We start from the raw sequence: 22,417 nt of genomic DNA on the forward strand, positions 1-22,417 counted from the left end.
CAAAGGTAAAAGGTCACACAGCAGGTCACACTTCAAACAGTGGCGGCGCTCTCACTTCCGTTTGTAGAGTGACAGCAGTGAGCACTGAGTAGATAGGTACTCCGATCAACGCACATACTATAGGGATGTTCATAAATTTCAAAAGTATATACACTAAAAATTGCATTTAAATGATGGCTTCGGGAGGACGATTGCAGACGATGTCCACCTTCAGATCTCTCCTGAAAGAGCTGAGGCACTGTCACAAAGATGTAAGTACACAAGTTTACCATCGAGCAGGATGCTCAACAACGCATGCTACAATGTGCAGTACACTAAGTATCTCGAGGTTTTGCCGGGGTATTTGGGTCGGACGGCAAAACCAGCCGTCCGACCCAAATACCCAGGCAAAACCTCGAACTACTGTACTGCAGCTACACCTAGCTCTGCGTGGCAGGGCTGTGTGTTACCGGCGTTATCATGGTTATACGACGTACCTGTCCCCTACCACCATATAACATAACGTTAACACACAGCCCCTGACCATCAGAGCTAGGGGATCACCATACATAGTCCCACAGGCGCTCGTTAGCTGGGTAGTCTGCTAAGTAGATCGATTTTCGGATCGATCTATCGATCCCGTGGTCGATATGCCCGCCACTGCAACCTAAATACTATTGCAGTGGCGGGCATATCGACCACGGGATCGATAGATTGATCCGAAAATCGATCTACTTAGCAGACTACCCAGCTAACGAGCGCCTGTGCATAGTCCACCGTTAATGATGCAAAACTTCAATGTAGTCCTTGCTGCTAAATTGCTGGTAATAGCTACATAGAATTACCTGCTATTTTTCTTAAAAATATAGTTCTATGGACTGCTCAAAATTAACCCACCATGACCTTGGGAATAGAAGTGAGATGACCTTACAATGACGTCCGTATTTTGAATTCTGTTGACCATGGAATTTGAATCTTATGAGACAACTCACAAATATAATGCAAAACAATAATGATATTTTGTGTATAACCCTATTATTATACACCTCCCTCCATTAATCGTCCGTATAAACTAATTCTATGGTAAATTTTGAGGGATGCGGCACGCGTGATATGAGTGGAACGCGCGCGATCTACTGCTCCGTAGTACAAGTCCCTTGCGTTTGAACGAAGCCAATTAATTTTCAGTACAAGCAAACTTCGCTGAATGTTTTCAATTTAATTAGTTTTTCTAAATAAAAATCAATTGCATTTAGACTCAGTTTTGTGTTTAGCGTTTTTTAAACCTTATACTACGAATACATTTTGGTGGAAGTTGTTATTATGCCTATAACTCACCGTAAAATAATTTGTTTACATACGATAATCGCTAGGTCAAAGGTCAAACAGGCGCATCGTGCGTCTCCCGTATTCGGGACTCCGCGTACTATACAAAATACGGAAAGTTATTGGACAGTCAAATTCCCATAGGTTACGGCAGTAGGTGTATAATAATGCTTTTTACTGACTTGGCTGACGGGGAAGTAATAGTCTTAATACTGTCTGGCAGGAAAAGGGTTAATACAGCTGCACCTACCCATCTTGAAGTGAACTCAAAGTCGTAGCCTTTGCATGTATTTCTATCAAACTTGGAGAGAGGTGGACTTTTAGACAGATGATTCCACATTAATTGTCATCTTACCACAAAACATTGTCCTAATTTCAACCAGATTGTCATTTCTACCATGCTAAGTAAGTCAATACACATTATTTAATATTATTTACAATACAGAAATTTTGCATTTTAGATAGATTTTAGCAGGTTTTGTAGTAGATGGTTGTAAGCAATACTATTTGTTATTACAGAGACCACTACAAAACACTATGGCATACAATTACATCATGGATCAATACAGAAAACATCAAGTAACGAGTAAAAAAATTTGTAAAGGACATAATGAAATGCAACATAAAGCTCAGACATATGCAACATTGCTGTTTAATATACGGAAATATCAGGTGAGTTCAACTGTCTAAGTAGAAATGCTATTTATCTGAATGGTAGAACCATAAGGTTATTCACAAAATACTGGGATTTATGTCTGAGTACATCGTGCAGCAGAGGTATTGTCTGAGACGTGTAGTGTCGAGGACAATACCAAAGTGTACGAAGTATGAGGACATAAATCCCCGTATTTTGTGAATAACCTTGTTATTATACACCTTTTATAAACCAAATTTATTGTGAAAAAGTCAAAATTAGAGCGTTTCAGGGATGCCCATCCCGCACTGCTCTGAGCGATTGCAAGCAAACTGAGAACACGTTCAGGTCGTCCATGAAGCACACAGAACGAAATTTCAAACCCGTTCAGCGCAAATGTACGTGATAGAAATTGTCGGTCAACAGCATAACTTCACTCGAATTCACAGGTTTTAGATTCACCACTACTGACGTTGTGAAGTACTGAATGTTTAGAAGTATAGTTTTTAGTCCCCACGGACACCGTCCGGGGGGACTTATAGGTTTGGTCATGTCCGTGCGTGTGTGCGTCCGTGCGTGCGTGCGTGCGTGTGTGCGTCCGTCCGTCCGTCCGTCCGTCCGTTCACGCAGATATCTCAGAGATGCAAGCAGCGATTTCATTCAAACTTGGTACAAGAATTACTTCATATGTCATACAGATGCACATCAATTTGTTTTGTGATACGATCCAATATGGCCGCCAGGCAGCCATTTTATTACGATTTTTTCATGTACAGAGCCATAACTCAGACACGTTTCAACTGATTTTATTCAAAGTTGGTACAAGGACATTGACCAATGTCATAGATATGCACGTCAATTTGTTTTGTGATACGATCCAATATGGCCGCCAGGCGGCCATTTTCTAACGATTTTTTCATGTACAGAGCCATAACTCAGACATGTTTCAACCGATTTTATTCAAAGTTGGTACAAGGACATTGACCAATGTCATAGATGTGCATGTCAATTTGTTTTGTGATACGATCCAATATGGCCGCCAGGCGGCCATTTTGTAACGATGTTTTCATGTACAGAGCCATAAGTCAGGCATATCTCAACCGATTTTATTCAAAGTTGGTACAAGGACATTGACTTATGTCATACATATGTACGTCAATTTGTTTCATGATATGATCCAATATGGCTGCATGGCAGCAATTTCGTTATGGTTGTTTCATGTTGAGAGCCATAACTCTGGCAAGTCTCAACTGATCTTATTCAAAGTTGGTACATGTACATTGACTTATGTCGTACATATACTTGTTGATTTTTTAAACAGTAAGATCAAATATCGCTGCATGGCGGTGAATTTGTTACAATTTTCTTATGTATAGAGCCATAACTCAGACATATTGCAACCAGTATCATTCAAAGTTGGTACAAGGACATTGACCTATTCATACATATGCTCCTCAATTTGTTTCACGTCATGTAGCAGTAACATGTCAATTATTGAAGTTTCGTAAATAGGCTGATATGTCAAGAAATACTGCATCAAATTCATAAAACTTTGTACAGATGTTAAGCTCACATTGCTTTAACATTGAAAAAGACATTTATCAGTGTCATTTTAATTAATTTGTAATTGCAAAGTATGAACTTTCCTAATTAGGGTGATATAGCCACAAATTAATACAACGTCAAATGTGATGAAACTTGATACAGATATTGATCTCATAGTGTTGTAAATACTGCATCAAACTTTATGAAATACGGTACAAGTGATAATCTGTTAAGTGTTAGGATTGTATGCAAAATGTTTTGCAACATCCTGTTGATTAATTCCTAGTAGACTCATTTTATGAACTTTAGGATGGTGGCCTACTTCGGTTTTATCATCAGTTCGTGTACACTCTAAAATAGGAGACGTTCAAAATATATCCCATACACGCCCATGTGACTAAAATGAACCAATCACCGTGTCGATAACTTCATGCGGAACACCGCCGCCAACGTTGAGACGTACGTCTGTGGTCTGACACATGCGCATATCGCGACTGCTCGCTTCCGCCTATCGAGGAAAACAACAGAGTCGCAGCAACAGAATCATGGAACTTAAACATCGTAAAGTTCATGCCATGGACGCAAGACACTGTTATATGATCTTCTAGACGTTTTCAGCTGAGGACGCTTAATTGATGTAACCATTGGATGGCCAGTCATTTCATGTCTTCGTCCACAGTTCGATATAACGTCGGGAAACAGACCTGTACGCAGGGCTTACGGCTGCAATACTAGTCAGGCGACCTGCGATCAACAATGCTTCCCGTTTTCAAAACCGCGCACCGTTGCGCACCTATCCGTGGGACCCAAGTGTTAGGCATTATTAGAAAGCTGGTTTTCTGCCCCTACGAATGATATAAGAAATACTAAGTAAGCTAGAACTACTATCGTAAAACGCCCTCAAATATTAGTCGACTGTCAACGTTAAAATCGCGGGAAAGTGTGATGGCGATTTGCGTATTTCAATGACTAACTTCAAAATGATGTAACGAGAAAAATCTCGCACGTACCACCCTCCAAACCTGCCATTTTAAAGTGTAGACCATTTTGGAGATATTTTCATTCGAAAGACACCGAATATCTGTCAACTGCGGTTAAAAAAACCCGCCGAAAGTTGGCAATGGGTTCGTTCCCGCAAAATCGTAAGTTCACTTCCGCTTTTTCAAATTTAAATATTCATGAGAAATTCCCTTCTGCCATTGGCCAATACAAAAGGTCATGACTTCAGCAAACGTCTCCTATTTTAGAGTGTACACGAACTGTTTATGTTTTCATCACCATGGAACTCATTCTTGGCCATTGAGTGCCATCTGTATCAAAGTATTTTATCACAGACCTAATTAATGAAGAGGACTCTATCCTCTCTGAGGACTTGTAATCAAAGTACCCATTAACAAGTGGGGACTGTGTCATCAACGATGACTTGTTGTAAGAAATTTGAAATAATCCCCCTTTTCCACTCATTGACGTAAAGGTGTTTTTAGGTCAAATAGTGTCCAGTAACACCAAAAGTTATTGTACTCTGCATCAAAGTTATACGACACCACGTCCTGTGATACAGAAACTTACTGTACAACGAAAACCCATAGGTTACAGACGCAGGTGTATAAAAATGATGTTTTATCTAAATGGTAGAAATGCTGTTTATCTGGACAGTAGAAATGCTGTTTATCTGGATGATAGAAATTCTGTTAATCTGGACAGTTTTTTACAGCTTTGCAAACCTCAAACAATCTAGCCTCATGTTTTCAACCAGTGAGTGTGCTATGAAAATTTGCATAGGGTAGAATTCCACACAAGATACAATAACAATTTGACGATTGACTGTGAAAGAGATCATTGTACAGTAAAACCTTTCTAAACAGAACATTTCAGGGACTGAGAAAATTGTTCAGTTTGGAGAGGTGTTTGGTTTATAGAGGTCCTTTTAACATTGAGTTGTATTGTTATTTCATTTTAAAATCAGCTTTCTTCTTCTTGGATGCCAAAAATATGGAGACAACTACTTTAAAACCAGACACAAATGTTGTACAATATGATAGCAATAACCCACCCTGCAGGCAGACAGTCATTCAAGTTAAAGTACAGTTTGTTCCATAAGATGTGTGCTAATTATTATGCATTGTATCATCCTTTCATGAACACTTGCCTGCAACTTCCAAGGGGTGGGTGGGGGGGGGGGGGTTTGCTTGAACAACCTTCAATCTATCTGTAATGTAGATCACTATCATATTAGAATTGCCTTTTCATTCTGTGTTGGCATTTCTGAATACAATATTTGTTCATGCTGTGCACTTCTTAAACATCATATACCCTCAATTCACATTGGATGTACAGGTTCATAACAGACCAGTGTTCTCCCAAGGATTAAGCCAAAGCATAGCTGCTTATTTGCATAATCATTTGCATATTCATTAACTTATATTTGCATGTCGATATAAGCATGCACATGCACCCACACTCACAACAAAATGCAATGGTATCACACAAGTACACAGTTTGAACATCATGGAAACTCTTTACTACACTTAAATAAATCATAGGTAAACGCTGCAGCAAGTTCCGATTGAAAGCAAGAAATGGTTTTGTCTATTTGGAGTATCATGAATACATATATCGCAAATAAAATTATCAAAAATTGCCAATAAAGAGGAAAATTCACAAGTTTAAGCTTTACACCATTCAAATGTAATTGAGTTTTATCTCATTTTTGAATGACAAACATTGCGAATAATTTTTCATCACGAGGATCAATTTCAACCGGGCACGCCCCCTGCCTACCACTGCCACTGAACCTCGTCATTTGATTGTTGATTTTAAAAATCCCACTAAGATTACCACAGGACATGAGTTAAGTAAGACTAGAATTATTTGAAAATCAGGTGTGAACTCTTTCAGAGAACGTGTCAGAGTGGAACCAGACGTGACGCTGTGATCAATGTCACAAGTTATCAAAAATGGCAGCCAACATGGCCGCCACCATATTGGAATTCAAACTCGGTCACAATCGTACTCCGTCAAAAAAAAATCATCATTGTAAAATCACAATCAACCTCACCAGTCAACTGTTTCTCTTGTTTCTTTTGTGGCCCATTTCGTTGATCAAGGCATTGGACCTGCAATGTCATAATATTATATAGGGATCAGCCCTTGGTGTCGCGCCAGGAGTTGAGATTAAAAATGTCATTCATGATTAGTAATCGTAAAGGATAAAATAGAATTAATTGTTACTTTCTATATACGTTTGTACAATTATGACCAGTTTACCCTCTGATGAAATAGTTCACGTACAAGATGTCAGACCCTGTAGGTATATATATTTTCTGTAATGTGTAAAAAGTTCGATATAAATTGGCAATTTTTTAAATTTACCATGATAACTACCTACCACGATATTATTAGTCCCCACGGACACCGTCCGGGGGACTTATAGGTTTGGTCATGTGCATGCGTGCGTGCGTCCGTCCGTCCGTTCACGCAGATATCTCAGAGATGCAAGAAGCAATTTCATTCAAACTTGGTACAAGGATTACTTCATATGTCATACAGATGCACGTCGATTTGTTTTGTGATACGATCCAATATGGCCGCCAGGTGGCCATTTTATTACGATTTTTTTCATGTACAAAGCCATAACTCAGACATGTTTTAACCGATTTTATTAAAAGTTGGTACAAGGACATTGACCAATATCATAGATATGCACGTCAATTTGTTTTTTGATACAATCCAATATGGCCGCGAGGCGGCCATTTTATTACGATTTTTTCATGTACAGAGCCATAACTCAGACATGTTTCAACTGATTTTATTCAAAGTTGGTACAAGGACATTGACCAATGTCATAGATATGCACGTCAATTTCTTTTGTGATATGATCCAATATGGCCACCAGGCGGCCATTTTATTACGATTTGTTCATGTAGAAAGCCATAAGTCAGACATATCTCAACTGATTTTATTCAAAGTTGGTACAAGGACATTGACCAATGTCATAGATATGCACGTCAATTTCTTTTGTGATATGATCCAATATGGCCACCAGGCGGCCATTTTATTACGATTTGTTCATGTACAAAGCCATAAGTCAGACATGTTTCAACTGATTTTATTCAAAGTTGGTACAAGGACATTGACCACTGTCATAGATATGCACATCAATTTGTTTTGTGATACGATCCAATATGGCTGCCATGTGGCCATTTTGTTACAATTATTTCATGTACAGAGCCATAACTCTGGCATATCTCAACCGATTTTATTCAAAGTTGGTACAAGGACATTGACTAATGTCATACATATGCACATGAATTTGTTTTGTGATACAATCCAATATGGCCGCTAGGCAGTCATTTTATTATGATTTTGTCATGTACAGAGCCATAACTCAGACATGTTTCAACCGATTTTATTCAAAGTTGGTACAAGGATATTGACCACTGTGTAAAATTTGTGTACGTAATTGACATGGATTTGTTGGTGTACATAATTGACATGGTTGCACTTGCTGCCTTGAGCCTGGTATATACCAGTAGTTAAAATCCTATAATTGTTGTTGATCTCAATTTCTGTCAAACTGAAATGCGGTGATTAACTCTATTCTATTTATTTTTATATTTCAGGAACTTCATTTAGAGCACCGTGGGCAAGGTGAAAGAAGTGTGAAGGCCACAGCTGAAATGGTTGGATTTGAATTGCCTAAAAAACCCGACACACCATCATAAACACCACATACAAACTTTGGACTCTCTTCTCACACTGGCACTCCTCTTGAGGTTTTAATGTCATGTTCACATGTCATGATGTAAATTATCCACTGTATGAACTGTATTCTGACTTAATTAGGTGAATGCAGAATAATTAAAAGACAACAAAAGAATTAACAAAGAAGTTGAAATTCACCATTTTACCCAGACTAGACAGGATTTGGGCAAATTTAGAACAGTGTGTACATGTGTCCACAAATAAAAGAACGCCCTGCTATGAACTGAAGCATCTGATGCAATGTAATAGACTGGATTTGAACTCAGTTTTGTGATAACTTTATCATGTACACTGTTCTCTAGAGTCTGACAACAGGACTGATAAATTCTTTCCAGCATTGCTATTAAACTTTGCCTGATTGTGATTAATACATTTTGAAATCTTGGTCAGTTTAATCCTGACGGCACACTCTACAGATAAAATTTTCAGGCGACATTATACACATATTGACTGGCCATGTGGGCAACAGCACATGTCTGTACCCCGAGGGACTGTGAGTCACCCCCAAAAATGGAGTGTTTCTCGAGGCGGAAGGCAGAGTGAAACAGTCCATTTTGGGGGTGACTCACAGGCCCGAGGGGTTAAAGACATATGCTGTTGCCCACATGGCCAGTCAATATGTGTTTTATAACACACCTCATCCGTAGCCATGCATAAAAACATACCAAAAACAAAACTTGTCGCAGGTAATATCTTGGAGTGATTCAGTAAGATAAGGTGTTTCCCAACAGGATTGCAATACTTCTGCAAAACGTTCAATACACCTTCGATTATAGTTTTCGTCCGTATCGAGTCCTTGTTGGAAACCAGAGCATTAAGTTTTTCTTCAGAAAGTAGGATAAACCTAGAAATTTCTCGACTATCGTTAATTTCGATCGGCTGCAGACGACATCTTTGTTTACATTTCGGGTCTGCCCATTTGTCAATGTCGTTTTTGACGTCAGCGGGCATCATTTTTCAGAACTGATGCCTGGCAGGCAACAGTTCCAACAAATGATGCCTGATGACATCGTTTACGTGGATCAGCGCAAAAAGTATGCATTCCATGTGACTATCAATTGGTGAATTAGAATACAGACTGCGGATGAGGTGTTTTATAATATACACATATTGACTGGCCATGTGGGCAACAGCATACATCTGTACCCCAAGGCACTGTGAGTCACAAAGGCCTCGGGATACAGTCTGCTTTTGGGTGACTCACAGGCCCGAGGGGTTAAAGACGTATGCTGTTGTCCTCATGGCCAGTCAATATGTGTTTTATAACACACCTCATCCAGAGTCGTGCATATGAACGTACCATACACAATACTTCCCACATGTAATATGTTTGAGTGATTCAGTAAGAAAAAGTTTTTTCCAACAGGATCGCAGTACTTCTGCAAAATGTTCAATTCACCTTTGATTATAGTTTTCGTCCGTATCGAGTCCTTGTTGGAAACCAGAGCATTCAGTTTTTCTTCTGAAAGTAGGATAAACCTAGAAATTTCTCGACAATATCGTTAATTTCGATCGGCTGCAGACAACATCTTTGTTTACATTCCGGTCTGCCCATTTGTCAATGTCGTTTTTGATGTCAGCGGGCATCATTTTTCAGAACTGATGCCTGGCAGGCAACAGTTCCAACAAATGATGCCTGATGATGTCGTTTACGTGGATCAGCGCAAAAAGTACGCATCCCACGTGACTATCAATAGGTGAATTAGACTGCGGATGAGGTGTGTTATAATGCAAAATGCATTATAAACAGTGCAAAATGCATTGTGAACAGTGCAAAATGCATTGTAAACAGTTCTTGAGAAAGCAATGGCGTGATAGCTAAAGTAACACTGCATATGAAGTTGAATACCAAGGCAAGGCAAGGCAGGAATGTACAAACCAAAAGAAACCTCACCAAATTAAATGAAGAATGACCGGTATTCTTTTTCAAGCCATCATTTTGATTATTTGTAGAAAACTTATTTTGCAAAACAACCACCAAACAGTTTTGCCAGCATGACATAAACCCACCGCAATCTTGCTGTGTGGGGACTATTTACAACAATGACTTGTTTCATGTTCATCTTAGAAACACTAACTGTTTGATGTATTTGGTATATCCAAAGTGAAGGTTTTCTGCAAACTACAGAACCAGGCATTGAAGGCTGCGACTTTAAATAAAGTCATGAAGAAGTGACTTGCATCGTGTTCTGCATCTAGACTTGATTCAAGTCTGTGAATTTAAAAAAAATAAATTCATTTTCAACAGTTACTCTTGTGTCTCTTCTATTTTTATACACTATAGACTATAGTCTATAGAAGCTATTGGGATGGGTATCCGTCCAGCGTCCGTCGTCAGTCTGTATGTATGTATGTATGTATGTATGTATGTATGTATGTATGTCCGTTTGTGAGGCGTCCGTCCACTCAAATATCTTGAGAACCGCAGTACTTACTGATTTGATATTTGTTGTGTAGATGAAAAATATGATTTTGAGAAACTATTTTTTTAATTTTTTGATATTGTTGAAAATAGGCAAATTAATGCCAAAAAAGGTGTTTTTGGTAAAAAATCTTCTTCTTCATAACCGCTGGTCAGACAGCTTTGTTATTTGGTATACAGGTCCCTAGGGGTAACCCAACTTAGATTTCTTCAAATTGTGATGAAATATGCAAATGTGTATTTTTAAGGAATTTTTTTGTCATATTTGGTCAAAATTTGACTTACATTGTATGTAATTCTTGTACTGTATAAACCCTATCAATTCACCCAGAAAAAAATAATTAATATGATTTTAAATAATTGAATTAATTAGGAAATCATCAAAGCCAAAATAATTTTAGTGTAGAATTATCAGAAAGTTCAACTTTTTTTGACAGTTCATTGTGAAATGCTTACCATCTTGGAGGATTAAAACATGTAAAGGCAACTTTCCTGAATCCCAACTTTGACATATTCTGAACCGTCATTTATTGTGCCCTGTATGTTATCTAAAAGAAATTGCTCAAAATAGTCGATAGAGATAGAGATAGAGAAAGTTCTAATTTCCATTTATGGTTGACTTGGTAAGAATAAAATTACTTCAATTAAAAGAGTGGTCAAAGTGATAGGGTTTTTATGGTAAAGCTGGCCTGTAAGATTTTCATGTGCTATTTATAGCAATTATGCAATCTGTGTAAACAGTGCAATGAAAGTTACATGATTCCTTATGTGGTCAAAGTGATAGGGTTTTTATGGTATAGCTGGCCTGTAAGATTTCTCATGTGCTATTTATAGCAATTATGCAATCTGTGTAAACAGTGCAATGAAAGTACATGATTCCTTATAATGCTTTTGATGACCTTGAACTTCTTAAGTTTCAAACATTTGTCTCTTCAGTGTGTTTTTCTGAGTATGTATAGTCTCAACTTATCCAACAGAACTCACTTACAATGTTAATCAAAGATATCCACCTTCTTCATCAATACATGTGTCACAAAAGATTCTTCTCTGCATAACACAGCAGAGCTCTGTCAACTGTTGAGTTGCTTGTTCTTTCACAACCGCTGGTCAGACAGCTTTAATATTTGGTTTACATGTCCTAGGATGACCTAAGTGAGATAATTTCATACAGTTAGGAAATACTTAATTTGTATCCATGTCTATAGTAGCTTCAGGGACTTTGGCCCTATGTTTATACAAACCTATTTGAAATTTGGCAACCCAGGTCAGGTTTCCCTAGTGATGAAAGATGTTACCTTTGAGTCTGCGCAGTAGTGAGTGAGTTTCTGCCAGAATATGGGTGAAACTTGCCTGTATCATGGTCCTACTGACATGTTTCATATGAAAACAGAACACAATTATCACATTCACCCAACTCACACGTTCACAAATCACAGACTTGAACCAATTATTGTCTGTTCTGCACTAAATGTAATGACTCTGAAAATGTACAGTTGTCATGGGTCTCAGCGAGTCCCCTTGGCTTACTGGAAAACCCGGCTCGAGACAAGACGACCAAGACACCCCTTGTGCTGATGATCAAAAAATTACTCTTTATGCCCTCATCGTTGAGAAAACATGAAGAAAAAGCATTTATTCCTTTGCAGTGATATTGTTACAATACAATATAATATAATATGATCAAAAGATTGTATGATGGATGTCAAAGAGCTTACAAGGAAAGTTCCTGCATATAGCTGCAATAATTGTGTGCATGTAGTGACTGTGCTTCGGCATTTTCTGTCATAGCTGTGTGGCACCTACAGGCCAATGGTACACAGCCAAGGCAACTGAAAATGTCTGTTATGGATACCTCTTTATGAAGGACACTCGTGCTTTTCCAAAAGGTGTCCTAGACAGGTTTTAACTGTGAAAAGATTTACTGTCTCACTGAACTGATAACTCTGTGCACTTCCCATATGGGAAGAGCACAGAGTTTATTTGGTATTTAAAAAGACAAGAATAAGGTCTTTGACCTCTCGTGATCAATTATTGACAAAGCATCAAGTTACTCTTTGTATATCAGAAAAGCTACACATTAATCAATGCTGACAAATCTAGCTGTGTTGGTTCTAAAATGTTGCCACCAAAATGAATATTGTTTATCAAATTTGAACACCACCCAGAAATAGAATGGTACATCCTAACCATGTAAATGAAACTGTGGAGCTAAAAAATACTTTCAGTTCTGAATATTACAGGATGCATGAAACTTGAGTAACATAAATTATTACTTTGTACTTGAAGTAATTTGAGCTATGTGTTTTGCATTGAGCACTGTAATTTCCTACGGGGACATCTGTATATAGATGTCCCCATGGGGGAATTCTGTATACAGATGTCCTGGTGAGAAATTACAGTGCTCGATGCTAAAGCAGTGCGCTATAAATAATAGATAATAATACACAAAATTACTTTAATTACAAAGTAATGGTATCTGTTACTTAAGTTTCATGCATCCTACAATCATCAGACAGAAGAAGTGAAAGGATTCTTAATAGCTCAACACTCTTATATATGTATGATTGGGATGTACCATTTTATTATATATATGTACATTATATATATATATATATATATATATATATATATATATATATATATATATATATATATATATATATATATATATATATATATATATATATATATATATATATATATGTATGTATATATATATAGTAACTTACACTCGCAGTGTGTAAGCATCTGAGGGGAATGTGTAACCCCGGGGTTACACATTCCCCTCAGATGCTTACACACTCCGAGTGTAAGTTACTTCAAAAAAATTGTCACAATGCACCAGTTAGCAAAATTTGGAAACCCTATTCTCATGTATTCTTTGCCCGCGCGCCGCCATAGGCGGCGCAAATAATTTTACCACAAGCAATTCTTATGTTTTTTTCCCAGCACTTATGATATAAGCATGCACTACATAGGTCTACTTAACACCTCAGTACACTCAATGTTTTCCTTCCCTTTTCTGCCCAAGAAATCATATTTTAGGATTTAATTCTGTTGCAATATCTCAGTGGCATAGGCACTATCTAAAGGGGACATTATGACTTCTGTAAATTGTGAAAATTTTAAAACACAAGACAGGAGTCAATAAACTAGTGTTGAAACCAATATATTATTCTCTCAATATAAATATATTAGAGAGATGTACAAGTTGACAATGAAAAATTGAGGAACAACAAATATAGTGAAATACAAGGGAGGGGATCACTAAAAAAATTGAAAACTTCAGCGGGCGTTACTAAAAATGGGGAGAGGAAGACGGGGCGGGGTTACTCAATTTTTTTGCATGAAATAAATTGAAACACACCTCAGATTGCACCATTGCACACATCCATTTCTCAAAATTTTCAATGTCCTCTCATGCTCTCCCTCCTTGGGTCTTCTAACAGTTTTTAAAAGACAAATTTAAAATACCTATCGGATTGCACATCAATTTCTCAAAATTTTCACAGGATCTAGGACAAAACTGAACTGTTGTGAATTCATCCTTTATTATTACAGAAACATGTTTTAATTTACCTAAGTTCAATGACCATTTTGACAGTTAAACATACCATATTCATACTTTTCATTAGAAGCTGGCAGCTGGAGAAATGACGCAAGAAGGTCACAGATTTTCCGTTCTTGTATATTTATATTTATCTTCAGTCTCTGGCAAACAGAACTGTTTCACAAATTGTATTGTCATTATTTGGTTGTTGAATATTGTGACTCAAACACTGATCATGCAAAAAATGTAAAAAAAATATTGCAGTGTTCAATGTCATTTTCAAACAGTTTTACCGAGTGCAAAATAACCTGAAACTCCTCTCATTGCACCATTAAACACATCAATTTCTCAAAATTTCATGCTCTCCCCCTTGGGGTATTCTAACAGTTTCACTGAGAAAAAAAATTAAAAAAAACACCTCTCAGATTGCACAAGACTGCACCATTGCACACATCAATATCTTAAAAATTTCCATGCAAGATAGGGGAAAGCCCCTGTGACACTTTCCCCCTAAGCCTCTCACGTGTTGTCCCCCTGTACTTTCATATTCTGCCAGGTCGGATATCCTAGTGAAAACCCTGTCATAATAGCCATCCAAATTAAACAATATACTATATGGTTAGATACTGCGTTAGCTTTTATATCTTTATTTTATTGTGACTTTCAATTTCATTTTGATTGGTTCACCTTTCTACCTCCATGTTTGAACCATCATGAGATAACTGATGATAATCTAACAGGGTACATCAGGATTTCAAAGGTCTTTACTGTTGCTGTATTTTGTAAATTTTACAATGACATGTATTGGTATTTAACTTTTCTAAGTGGGGGGGATCAGTCAAAATTTCAGAGTTAGAGAGGGGAGTTACTCAAATTCATCATGGTTGATGAGGGGGGGGGGGGTCACTCGAAATTTTCAGGCTTTCAGAGTTTCAGGCTGTAAATAATGACAGCTCCCTTATATACAACGCATTACAAACTTGATGACAAATAAAAAAAAATTTGCACTGCTACTCCATTTGAAAAAAAAATTGATGCAGGTATGACAGTAGAAAAAAAAATTGCTGTCACTGTAACAGGAAAAAAATTGGTTCCCATACCCATTTCCTCCATACCCCCCCCCCCCAAAAAAAAATCAAAAGGTTCTCCCCGTAAGCACGTTTTGTCAGATAAGGGGAGAACCATTTGATTTCTGGGGGGATAATGGAGGATTTTGAGAAAAAAAAATTGTCACCAGGTGCAATAGAAGGGAAAAAAAATTGATCTTGTCATGTCATGAGAAAAAAAAATTGTCATAACAGACAGAAGTGAAAAAAAAAATTGCCAAAATGTACCAGAAATGAGCAAAATTTGGAAACCTTATTCTCATGTATTCTTTGTCGGCGCGGCGCCATAGGCGGCGCAAATGTTTTTACCACAAGCAATTCTTGTTTTTTTCCCAGCACTTATGATATAAGTATGCACTACATAGGTCTACTTTTATACACCTCAGTGCACTCAATATTTTCCTTCCCTTTTCTGACCCAAGAAATCATATTTTATTTTGCACCCCCCTCTCGTGCTCTCCCCCTTGAGTCTTCTACAGTTTTACTGGTAAAAGACAAATTGAAAATACCTCTCAGATTGCACTACACTGCACCGTGGCGCACATCAATATTTCAAAATTTTCACAGGATCTAGGACAAAACTGAAATGTTGTGAATTCATCCTTTATTATCACAGAAACATGTTTTAATTGATCTCAGTTCAATGACCATTTTGACTGTTAAACATATCATATTCAGGCTTTTCATTAGAAGCTGGCAGCTGGAGAAATGACACAAGAAGGGGACAGATTTTCCGTTCCGTATATTCATTTGTCTTCAATCTCTGGCAAACAGAACTTTTTCACAAAATGTATTGTCATTGTTTGGTTGTTGAATATTGTGACTCAAACACTGTAAAAAAATATCAGTGTTCAATGTCATTTTCAAACAGTTTTACCGAGTGCAAAATAAACTGAAACTCCTCTCAGATTGCACCATTAAACACATCAATTTCTCAAAATTTCCAATACGAGAGGGGGAACCCCCCTCTGGTGCTCTCCCCCTTGGGGTGTTCTAACAGTTTCACTTATTAAAAAAAATTGAAAAACCTCTCAGATTAATTGCACCAGACTGCACCATTGCACACATCAATATCTTAAAAATATCCATACAAGATAGGGGAAAGCCCCTGTAACACTTTCCCCCTAAGCCTCTTGCGTGACTTTGAATTTCATTTTGATGGGAATTCACCTTTTTTGAACCATCATGAGATAACTGATGATAGTGTAGCAGGGTACATCAGGATTTGACGACTCCCTTATATACAACGCATTACAAACTTGATGACCAATAAAAAAAAATTGCACTGCTACTCCATTTGAAAAAAATTGATGCAGGTCTGACAGTAGAAAAAACATAGGGCCAAAGTCCCTGAAGCTACTATAGACATGGATACAAAATTAAGTATTTCCTGACTGTATGAAATCATCTCACTAAGGTCATCCTAGGGACATGTAAACCAAATATTAAAGCTGTCTGACCAGCGGTTTTGAAAAAACAAGCGACTCAACAGTTGACAGAGCTCTGCTGTGTTATGTAGAGAATAACCTTTTGTGACACATGTATTGATGAAGGTGGACATCTTTGATAGCTCATTTCAGGATGGCCTGACCAAAATGGAAAAAAATTCCGTAAAAATACAGATTTGCATATTTCATCAGACTATATTAGTCTACAATAGCAAATAAACGAGAGTTAATTACATTCTACCCCCAAAGTAAACAAGACTTGCTTAAATCAAGATTTACGTCATAAAAAAACAGCATATCTGTCAGGTTACAAAAAATCTTGAGCTGGTTATCTTTTAATATCAGTAGTTTCATCCTATTAACCAAGCACATTTTAACTTTCAAATTAACATTGTAAGTAAGTTCTGTTGAATAAGTTGAGACTGTACGTACTAAGAGAAAGCAACACTAAAGAGACAAATGTTTGAAACTTAAGAAGTTCAAGGTCATCAAAAGCATTATAAGGAATCATGTTACACTTTCATTGCACTGTTTACACAGATTGCATAATTGCTATAAATAGCACATGAGGAATCTTACAGCCCAGCTTTACCATAAAAACCCTATCACTTTGACCACTCTTTTATTGACCACTCTATTTTTTTGCTCCAAAAGTAATCTTATTTTATCCTTACCAAGTCAACCATGTATGGAAATTAGAACTTTCTCTATCTCTATTTATTTAACCACCCTATCATGACAAACTATTATGAGCAATTTCTTTTAGATAACATAAATGGTGGTTCAGAATATATCAAAGTTGGGATTCAGGAAAGTTGCCTTTACATGTTTTAATCCTCAATTCACTATGAACTGTCAAAAAAAGTTTAACTTTCTGATAATTCCACACTAAAATTATTTTGGCTTTGATGATTTCCTAATTAATTCAATTATTTAAAAACATATTAATTATTTTTTTCTGGGTGAATTGATAGGGTTTTTACAGTACAAGAATTACATACAATGTAAGTCAAACTTTGACCAAAAATGACAAAAAAATTCCTTAAAAATACACATTTGCATATTTCATCACAATTTGAACAAATCTAAGTTGGGTTATCCCTAGGGACCTGTATACCAAATAACAAAGCTGTCTGACCAGCGGTTATGAAGAAGAAGATTTTTTACCAAAAACACCTTTTTTGGCATTAATTTGCCTATTTTCAACAATATCAAAAAATTAAAAAAAAACAGTTTCTCAAAATCATATTTTTCATCTACACAACAAATATCAAATCAGTAAGTACAGCGGTTCTCAAGATATTTGAGTGGACGGACGCCTCACAAACGGACATACATACATACATACATACATACATACATACATACATACAGACTGACGACGGACGCCGGACGGATACCCATCCCAATAGCTTCTATAGACTATAGTCTATAATAGCTAAAAAATTGCTGTCACTCTGACAGGAAAAAAAAAATTTGCTCCCATACCCACTTCCTCCATACCCCCCCCCCAATCAAATGGTGCTCCCCTAAGCGCCGTACATATGTGTTATGGAGCTACCAAAAGACACACGCGACAGGTGTCGCGTATGCATTTGTGGCCACTCATTTTGCTGGTGCACCTTAAAACTGTCGAAAATGTTCTTCAAGATGCGGGTACTCAAACATGAGAAACAACAGTAAAATAGAATTGGAAAACGAGGTTTGGCAATACTCATAATAACTTTACATGACCTTTAGCTTCCCTGGCACGTTGTATTTGCATTCGCATCAAATTAACATATCAGACATATTCTTCCGCGAAGACCAGATTGAGAAAGTGCATGTATCCCAATATAGCAATCACGTAGAGAGAGTTACAAATTATAACTATTATAAACATTGTAACATGTTCTGTGCAGTTTATTCCTTTCAGTTCATGCGTAAGTAACGCAAGTTTTGGACTTCCGGATTATTTTCTGCTGTAGGGATATTATTTACGTGCCTGAACAAACGTTCGCAGGTTCATCACTGGCGAATAGCAGTTTGCAGTTGGAATCGACTCCATTACTACAAGTGTCGGCCAGTGGACAGTTCTTCCCGTATACCATTTCGCCAGTATTGCCGCCATTTCGATGACTCTATCTGTCTGTGTGCTGCGCTAAATGACGATGTTAAGTGTTGAAAGAAATATGGACATAGATCGGGAGAGGATAGACGTAAGTGGAGGTGCTCGAGCGGACGAATGTGTTGGTGAACTGAGTCCGTCGATGGACGACGGTAAGTCCCCGGTCAAGAGTGCCCGTGTACATATTGATTCCGCTGTTGGGACAATTAAAGAAGATAACGGACAATCTAATGGACAGTCGAAAAAAAGACATCGTCGCAAGAAAGGCAAGAGAAAGTGGAAACCGTACACTGAAATGACCTGGCAAGAAAAGAAAAGTCTGGAGGAGAGGGAAGCAAGACGTGCCGAGGAGAAACGCAAAGATCGCCTTACACCCTACAACACAACACAGTTCCTCATGGAAGACCACAAAGTTAATACACCTGATTTAAAAACGGATGGAAAGTACGCACGGCAAGAAAGTTATGATTCGTCAGATGAAAAGTATGATAGCGACGGCGAAGGACAATTTTTCCAGAAAGATTTCTCGGAGACTTACGAGAGACTACATGAAGAAAATCTACACAGTATGAACAAAGGTGACCTAGTGAGAGAATATATGAGACTGGAATCGTATGTAACAGAGTTAGAAGAAAAACTAAAAGTGGAGAAACAGAAAAGACAGAGGGATAAAGAAGCAAGAACAAACGCTTTGGAAAGCAAACAAAGGATAATAGATGAACAGAGGACTCGTATTTTCGCACTGAGTGAAGAAATAGTGACATTGAAGGAAGGAAAATTAAATATAACAATGGAAGAAAAGAAATAATTGTATACAACTTGAGGACTACGTGTGTGGACCACAAGTACCTTCAAAGTGTAAGGTACATGTAAATCAATGTAATATTTTTTAAACTGAAGTACATATGCTCTCCGAGTGTCTGAAAGGTATCTAATAGTGTAAATCGTCTTGACCTGCTGGACTAAAGATTTATAATAATGGATTTACAGTCTTGTCCAATAATTTTATGAATTTTTGGTGGTCATAATTTGGATAATTTTAGTTGTGATTTAAGTATCTAGATAAAATTTTCAAGAGACTTGTAATTAATTGTTAAGTCTGTCTTGATTTTAACACAAATAAAATTTCAAGATGATGTAAATGATTACTGAAGTAAGTGTTGATAATGATTTCCAGACACTGAAAGTAGTAGCTAGCAGGACGTAACATCGTCCTATAGACTGCATCATTTGTGTGTTCAAGTCTTACCCCAAGCGCTGAACTGAGTCACATGAAATCTATGCAGTTTCATCCGTTGGCAAGTGAAATTATCAATTGACCCAACATGAACGACTTGAACAAGGCATATCCTAGAATTATTGTTTTGGCAGATAAATGTACAACTTCAGTGCCAGTTGTATTGATTAGTCTGTATCTGTAACACTGGATTAAATCACTCAAAATTGGAAACAGTTGTGCCCGAAAAAAGCCCATCATTTGATGCATGATCATTTAGCAGAGAAATCAGGATCAGATGATTGCATTTTTATCGTAAACTAGAAACAACTTGTGAGACTGCCCTATCACTATTCCATGTAATTCAACAATACAAATCTGTGCTAAATTGAATGTTAATACTCATGACCAACCCTGCTATGACATCATAAGAGTACATTTATAAAAAAAATACCTCAAATTTAGTGATTGGCAACATCATAATATAAAATCTGTGTGTAAAGCATTCCCCAACAAGCCACTTGTAATGGTTGGTACACAGACTTTGCTGTCAGAGAAAGTTAACAGGCAAATGTATGAATTATGACTTTCATCCCATGCCAGGTGAGAAATGCTATCCCACTCAACCCCATCTGGGTGGTCACCTGACTGTGTGTCAATCTACAATAATTTGAATTGTGAAACAATGTTCAAATTGCCGCAGTTACGTAGCCAGCCATCTAAAACTTGAAGCTGAATACCACTGACTTGCAGAGAGCACAGCTGCTTCACAAAGACCACATAGAGATATTGTCACCAGTAGTTTTACATTCAATGTAGGTGCAGAGCACTGTGGATGTCACATGACCTAGTGGTACTTGTAACCCCTGACCTTGTCATGACCTTTGCTCACACAAAGTACTTGCACCGACATGGACTGAAAACAGCACATTACAGCCCAGTCTGTAATTTGTGTTTAAGAAATTTGGAGATTTGTAGCCTTCATGATGTCTTCTAAGTAATCATTGTTAAATAATCATAAAGGAGCAAAATATAAATCATACAAAATGGGTAAAACACATTGAAACAACCCTTGATGATTGTAACCTCAACATTAAGGTTCCAAGACAAGAAATTGACCTTTTTAAACTAACAATTCTCTAGTGGTTAATAAGCCCATAACCCCTGTAAATTATATATTGTCGGAAAGCCTAGATACAGGGGAACATTTTGGTTACCATAGTATCACGTGACAGGCAATTTGCATTAACCTTTCAAAAGTCGGTTTTCCCTATGTTTTGTTTCAATGCTTTGAGATATGTGGCTGAAATGTGTGTGAGAGCAAGCTGTTCTGAGTATCTTCCAAACTGTGTCTCAGAATTTTTTTAAACCTTCTGAAACAATTTTTATGCCCAAAAAACTTCCAGAGCGGTGAATTTAAACCTAGTTGATTTCGTTAAAATTCTGCTCAAATAAAAACTAAGCAAGATATAAAAAATCTTCTGAAAACTATATTCAGAAATTAATGAAGAAAGACTTCAGTTTAGAGATGTATCTTAGAGACATTAATGATTTCAAGTTAGGTAAAAATATCTCAAAATTCAAACTAAGTGATCAAAATCTTGAAATTGAATTAGGTAGATGACGAAAACCTAAGATTCCAGCAGACAGTAGATTTTGCAAAAAATATCACAGTAAAGCAATGAAGATGAGATGCTTTTTTTTTTTATCACAACTGGAAGTTGTGATATAGAGGTGGTTTCAACCGGTGTTTGATGTCGTCCATTTCCGTAAATGACAAAAAGTCAAAAACTGCTGAACAGACTGCGTTGATATTTGATACCGATACACAGACTGGTTCCAAGGTTCCAATTCTGAAAAATGGAGCCAAACGGAGCGCCGGTTAGATAGTTTTGGGAAATTTCTAACCCCCTTTTTATCTAATTGATTTTAGGGGTCTTTCATATATGTAGTTTTGGAATGTACACCAATCCTGCATTGTGGACTGTTTTATGAGTTGTTGAACAGAAATGAGGTTTTGATGAATGTTAGAAATATGCAGGATGGCTGATTCGAAGTATAAGAGATTTCTATGGTCTTTTGGGCATCAAAAGCATTAAAAAAAACATATTTCATAGTTTAGATTCTCACTTTTGAAATGACCCTAGGCATTTGTTAAGTAAACATCCTTGAGTCAATATACAGACTTTGACATTCCAGAGATTAAGTATCCACAACCTCACATGTTACAGTCTTTCACTACAATGGTATGGCCCAAACCCATTGTTATCAATGGAGAGTGTGGACCTGTCTACAGGAAATTGGGGTGAACAGGTTAGAC

At 37.2% G+C, this 22,417-nt stretch overlaps 2 protein-coding genes across 3 annotated transcripts; both read left to right on the top strand.

Annotated features, from left to right (window-relative positions):
• The first annotated feature begins 28 nt into the window (after positions 1–28).
• Positions 29–10,499, top strand: LOC139124767 (protein FMC1 homolog). Of its 2 annotated transcripts, XR_011550029.1 has the most exons (4): positions 29–251; positions 1,825–1,977; positions 8,107–8,706; positions 8,862–10,499. XR_011550029.1 is itself a non-coding variant. In XM_070690878.1 (3 exons), exons 1-3 carry the CDS (start codon positions 171–173, stop codon positions 8,206–8,208), a joined length of 336 nt encoding a protein of 111 aa, XP_070546979.1. In that variant the 5' UTR covers positions 45–170; the 3' UTR covers positions 8,209–10,499. The 2 variants fall into 2 exon arrangements, 1 of the variants encoding a protein (XP_070546979.1); XM_070690878.1 differs by having other exon boundaries at positions 45–251; positions 8,107–10,499.
• Positions 10,500–18,572: 8,073 nt separating this feature from the next.
• On the top strand, positions 18,573–20,026 carry LOC139124769 (protein HEXIM1-like). The gene has a single exon (XM_070690879.1). The coding sequence runs from the start codon at positions 18,919–18,921 to the stop codon at positions 19,687–19,689; it is 771 nt and encodes a 256-aa protein (XP_070546980.1). The 5' UTR covers positions 18,573–18,918; the 3' UTR covers positions 19,690–20,026.
• Positions 20,027–22,417: the final 2,391 nt, after the last annotated feature.

Source organism: Ptychodera flava, assembly GCF_041260155.1.
Source record: "Ptychodera flava strain L36383 chromosome 23 unlocalized genomic scaffold, AS_Pfla_20210202 Scaffold_24__1_contigs__length_23054250_pilon, whole genome shotgun sequence".
Classification (NCBI taxonomy): Eukaryota; Metazoa; Hemichordata; class Enteropneusta; family Ptychoderidae; genus Ptychodera; species Ptychodera flava.

Bases quoted from the DNA above. Each gene is read 5' to 3' on its own strand.
- LOC139124767 (XM_070690878.1), top strand. From the start codon at position 171: ATGATGGCTTCGGGAGGACGATTGCAGACGATGTCCACCTTCAGATCT. The intron at 252-1,824 runs GTAAGTACACAA...TTGTTATTACAG, and splicing joins TGAGGCACTGTCACAAAGAT to AGACCACTACAAAACACTAT. The intron at 1,978-8,106 runs GTGAGTTCAACT...TTTATATTTCAG, and splicing joins TTAATATACGGAAATATCAG to GAACTTCATTTAGAGCACCG.
- LOC139124769 (XM_070690879.1), top strand. From the start codon at position 18,919: ATGACGATGTTAAGTGTTGAAAGAAATATGGACATAGATCGGGAGAGG.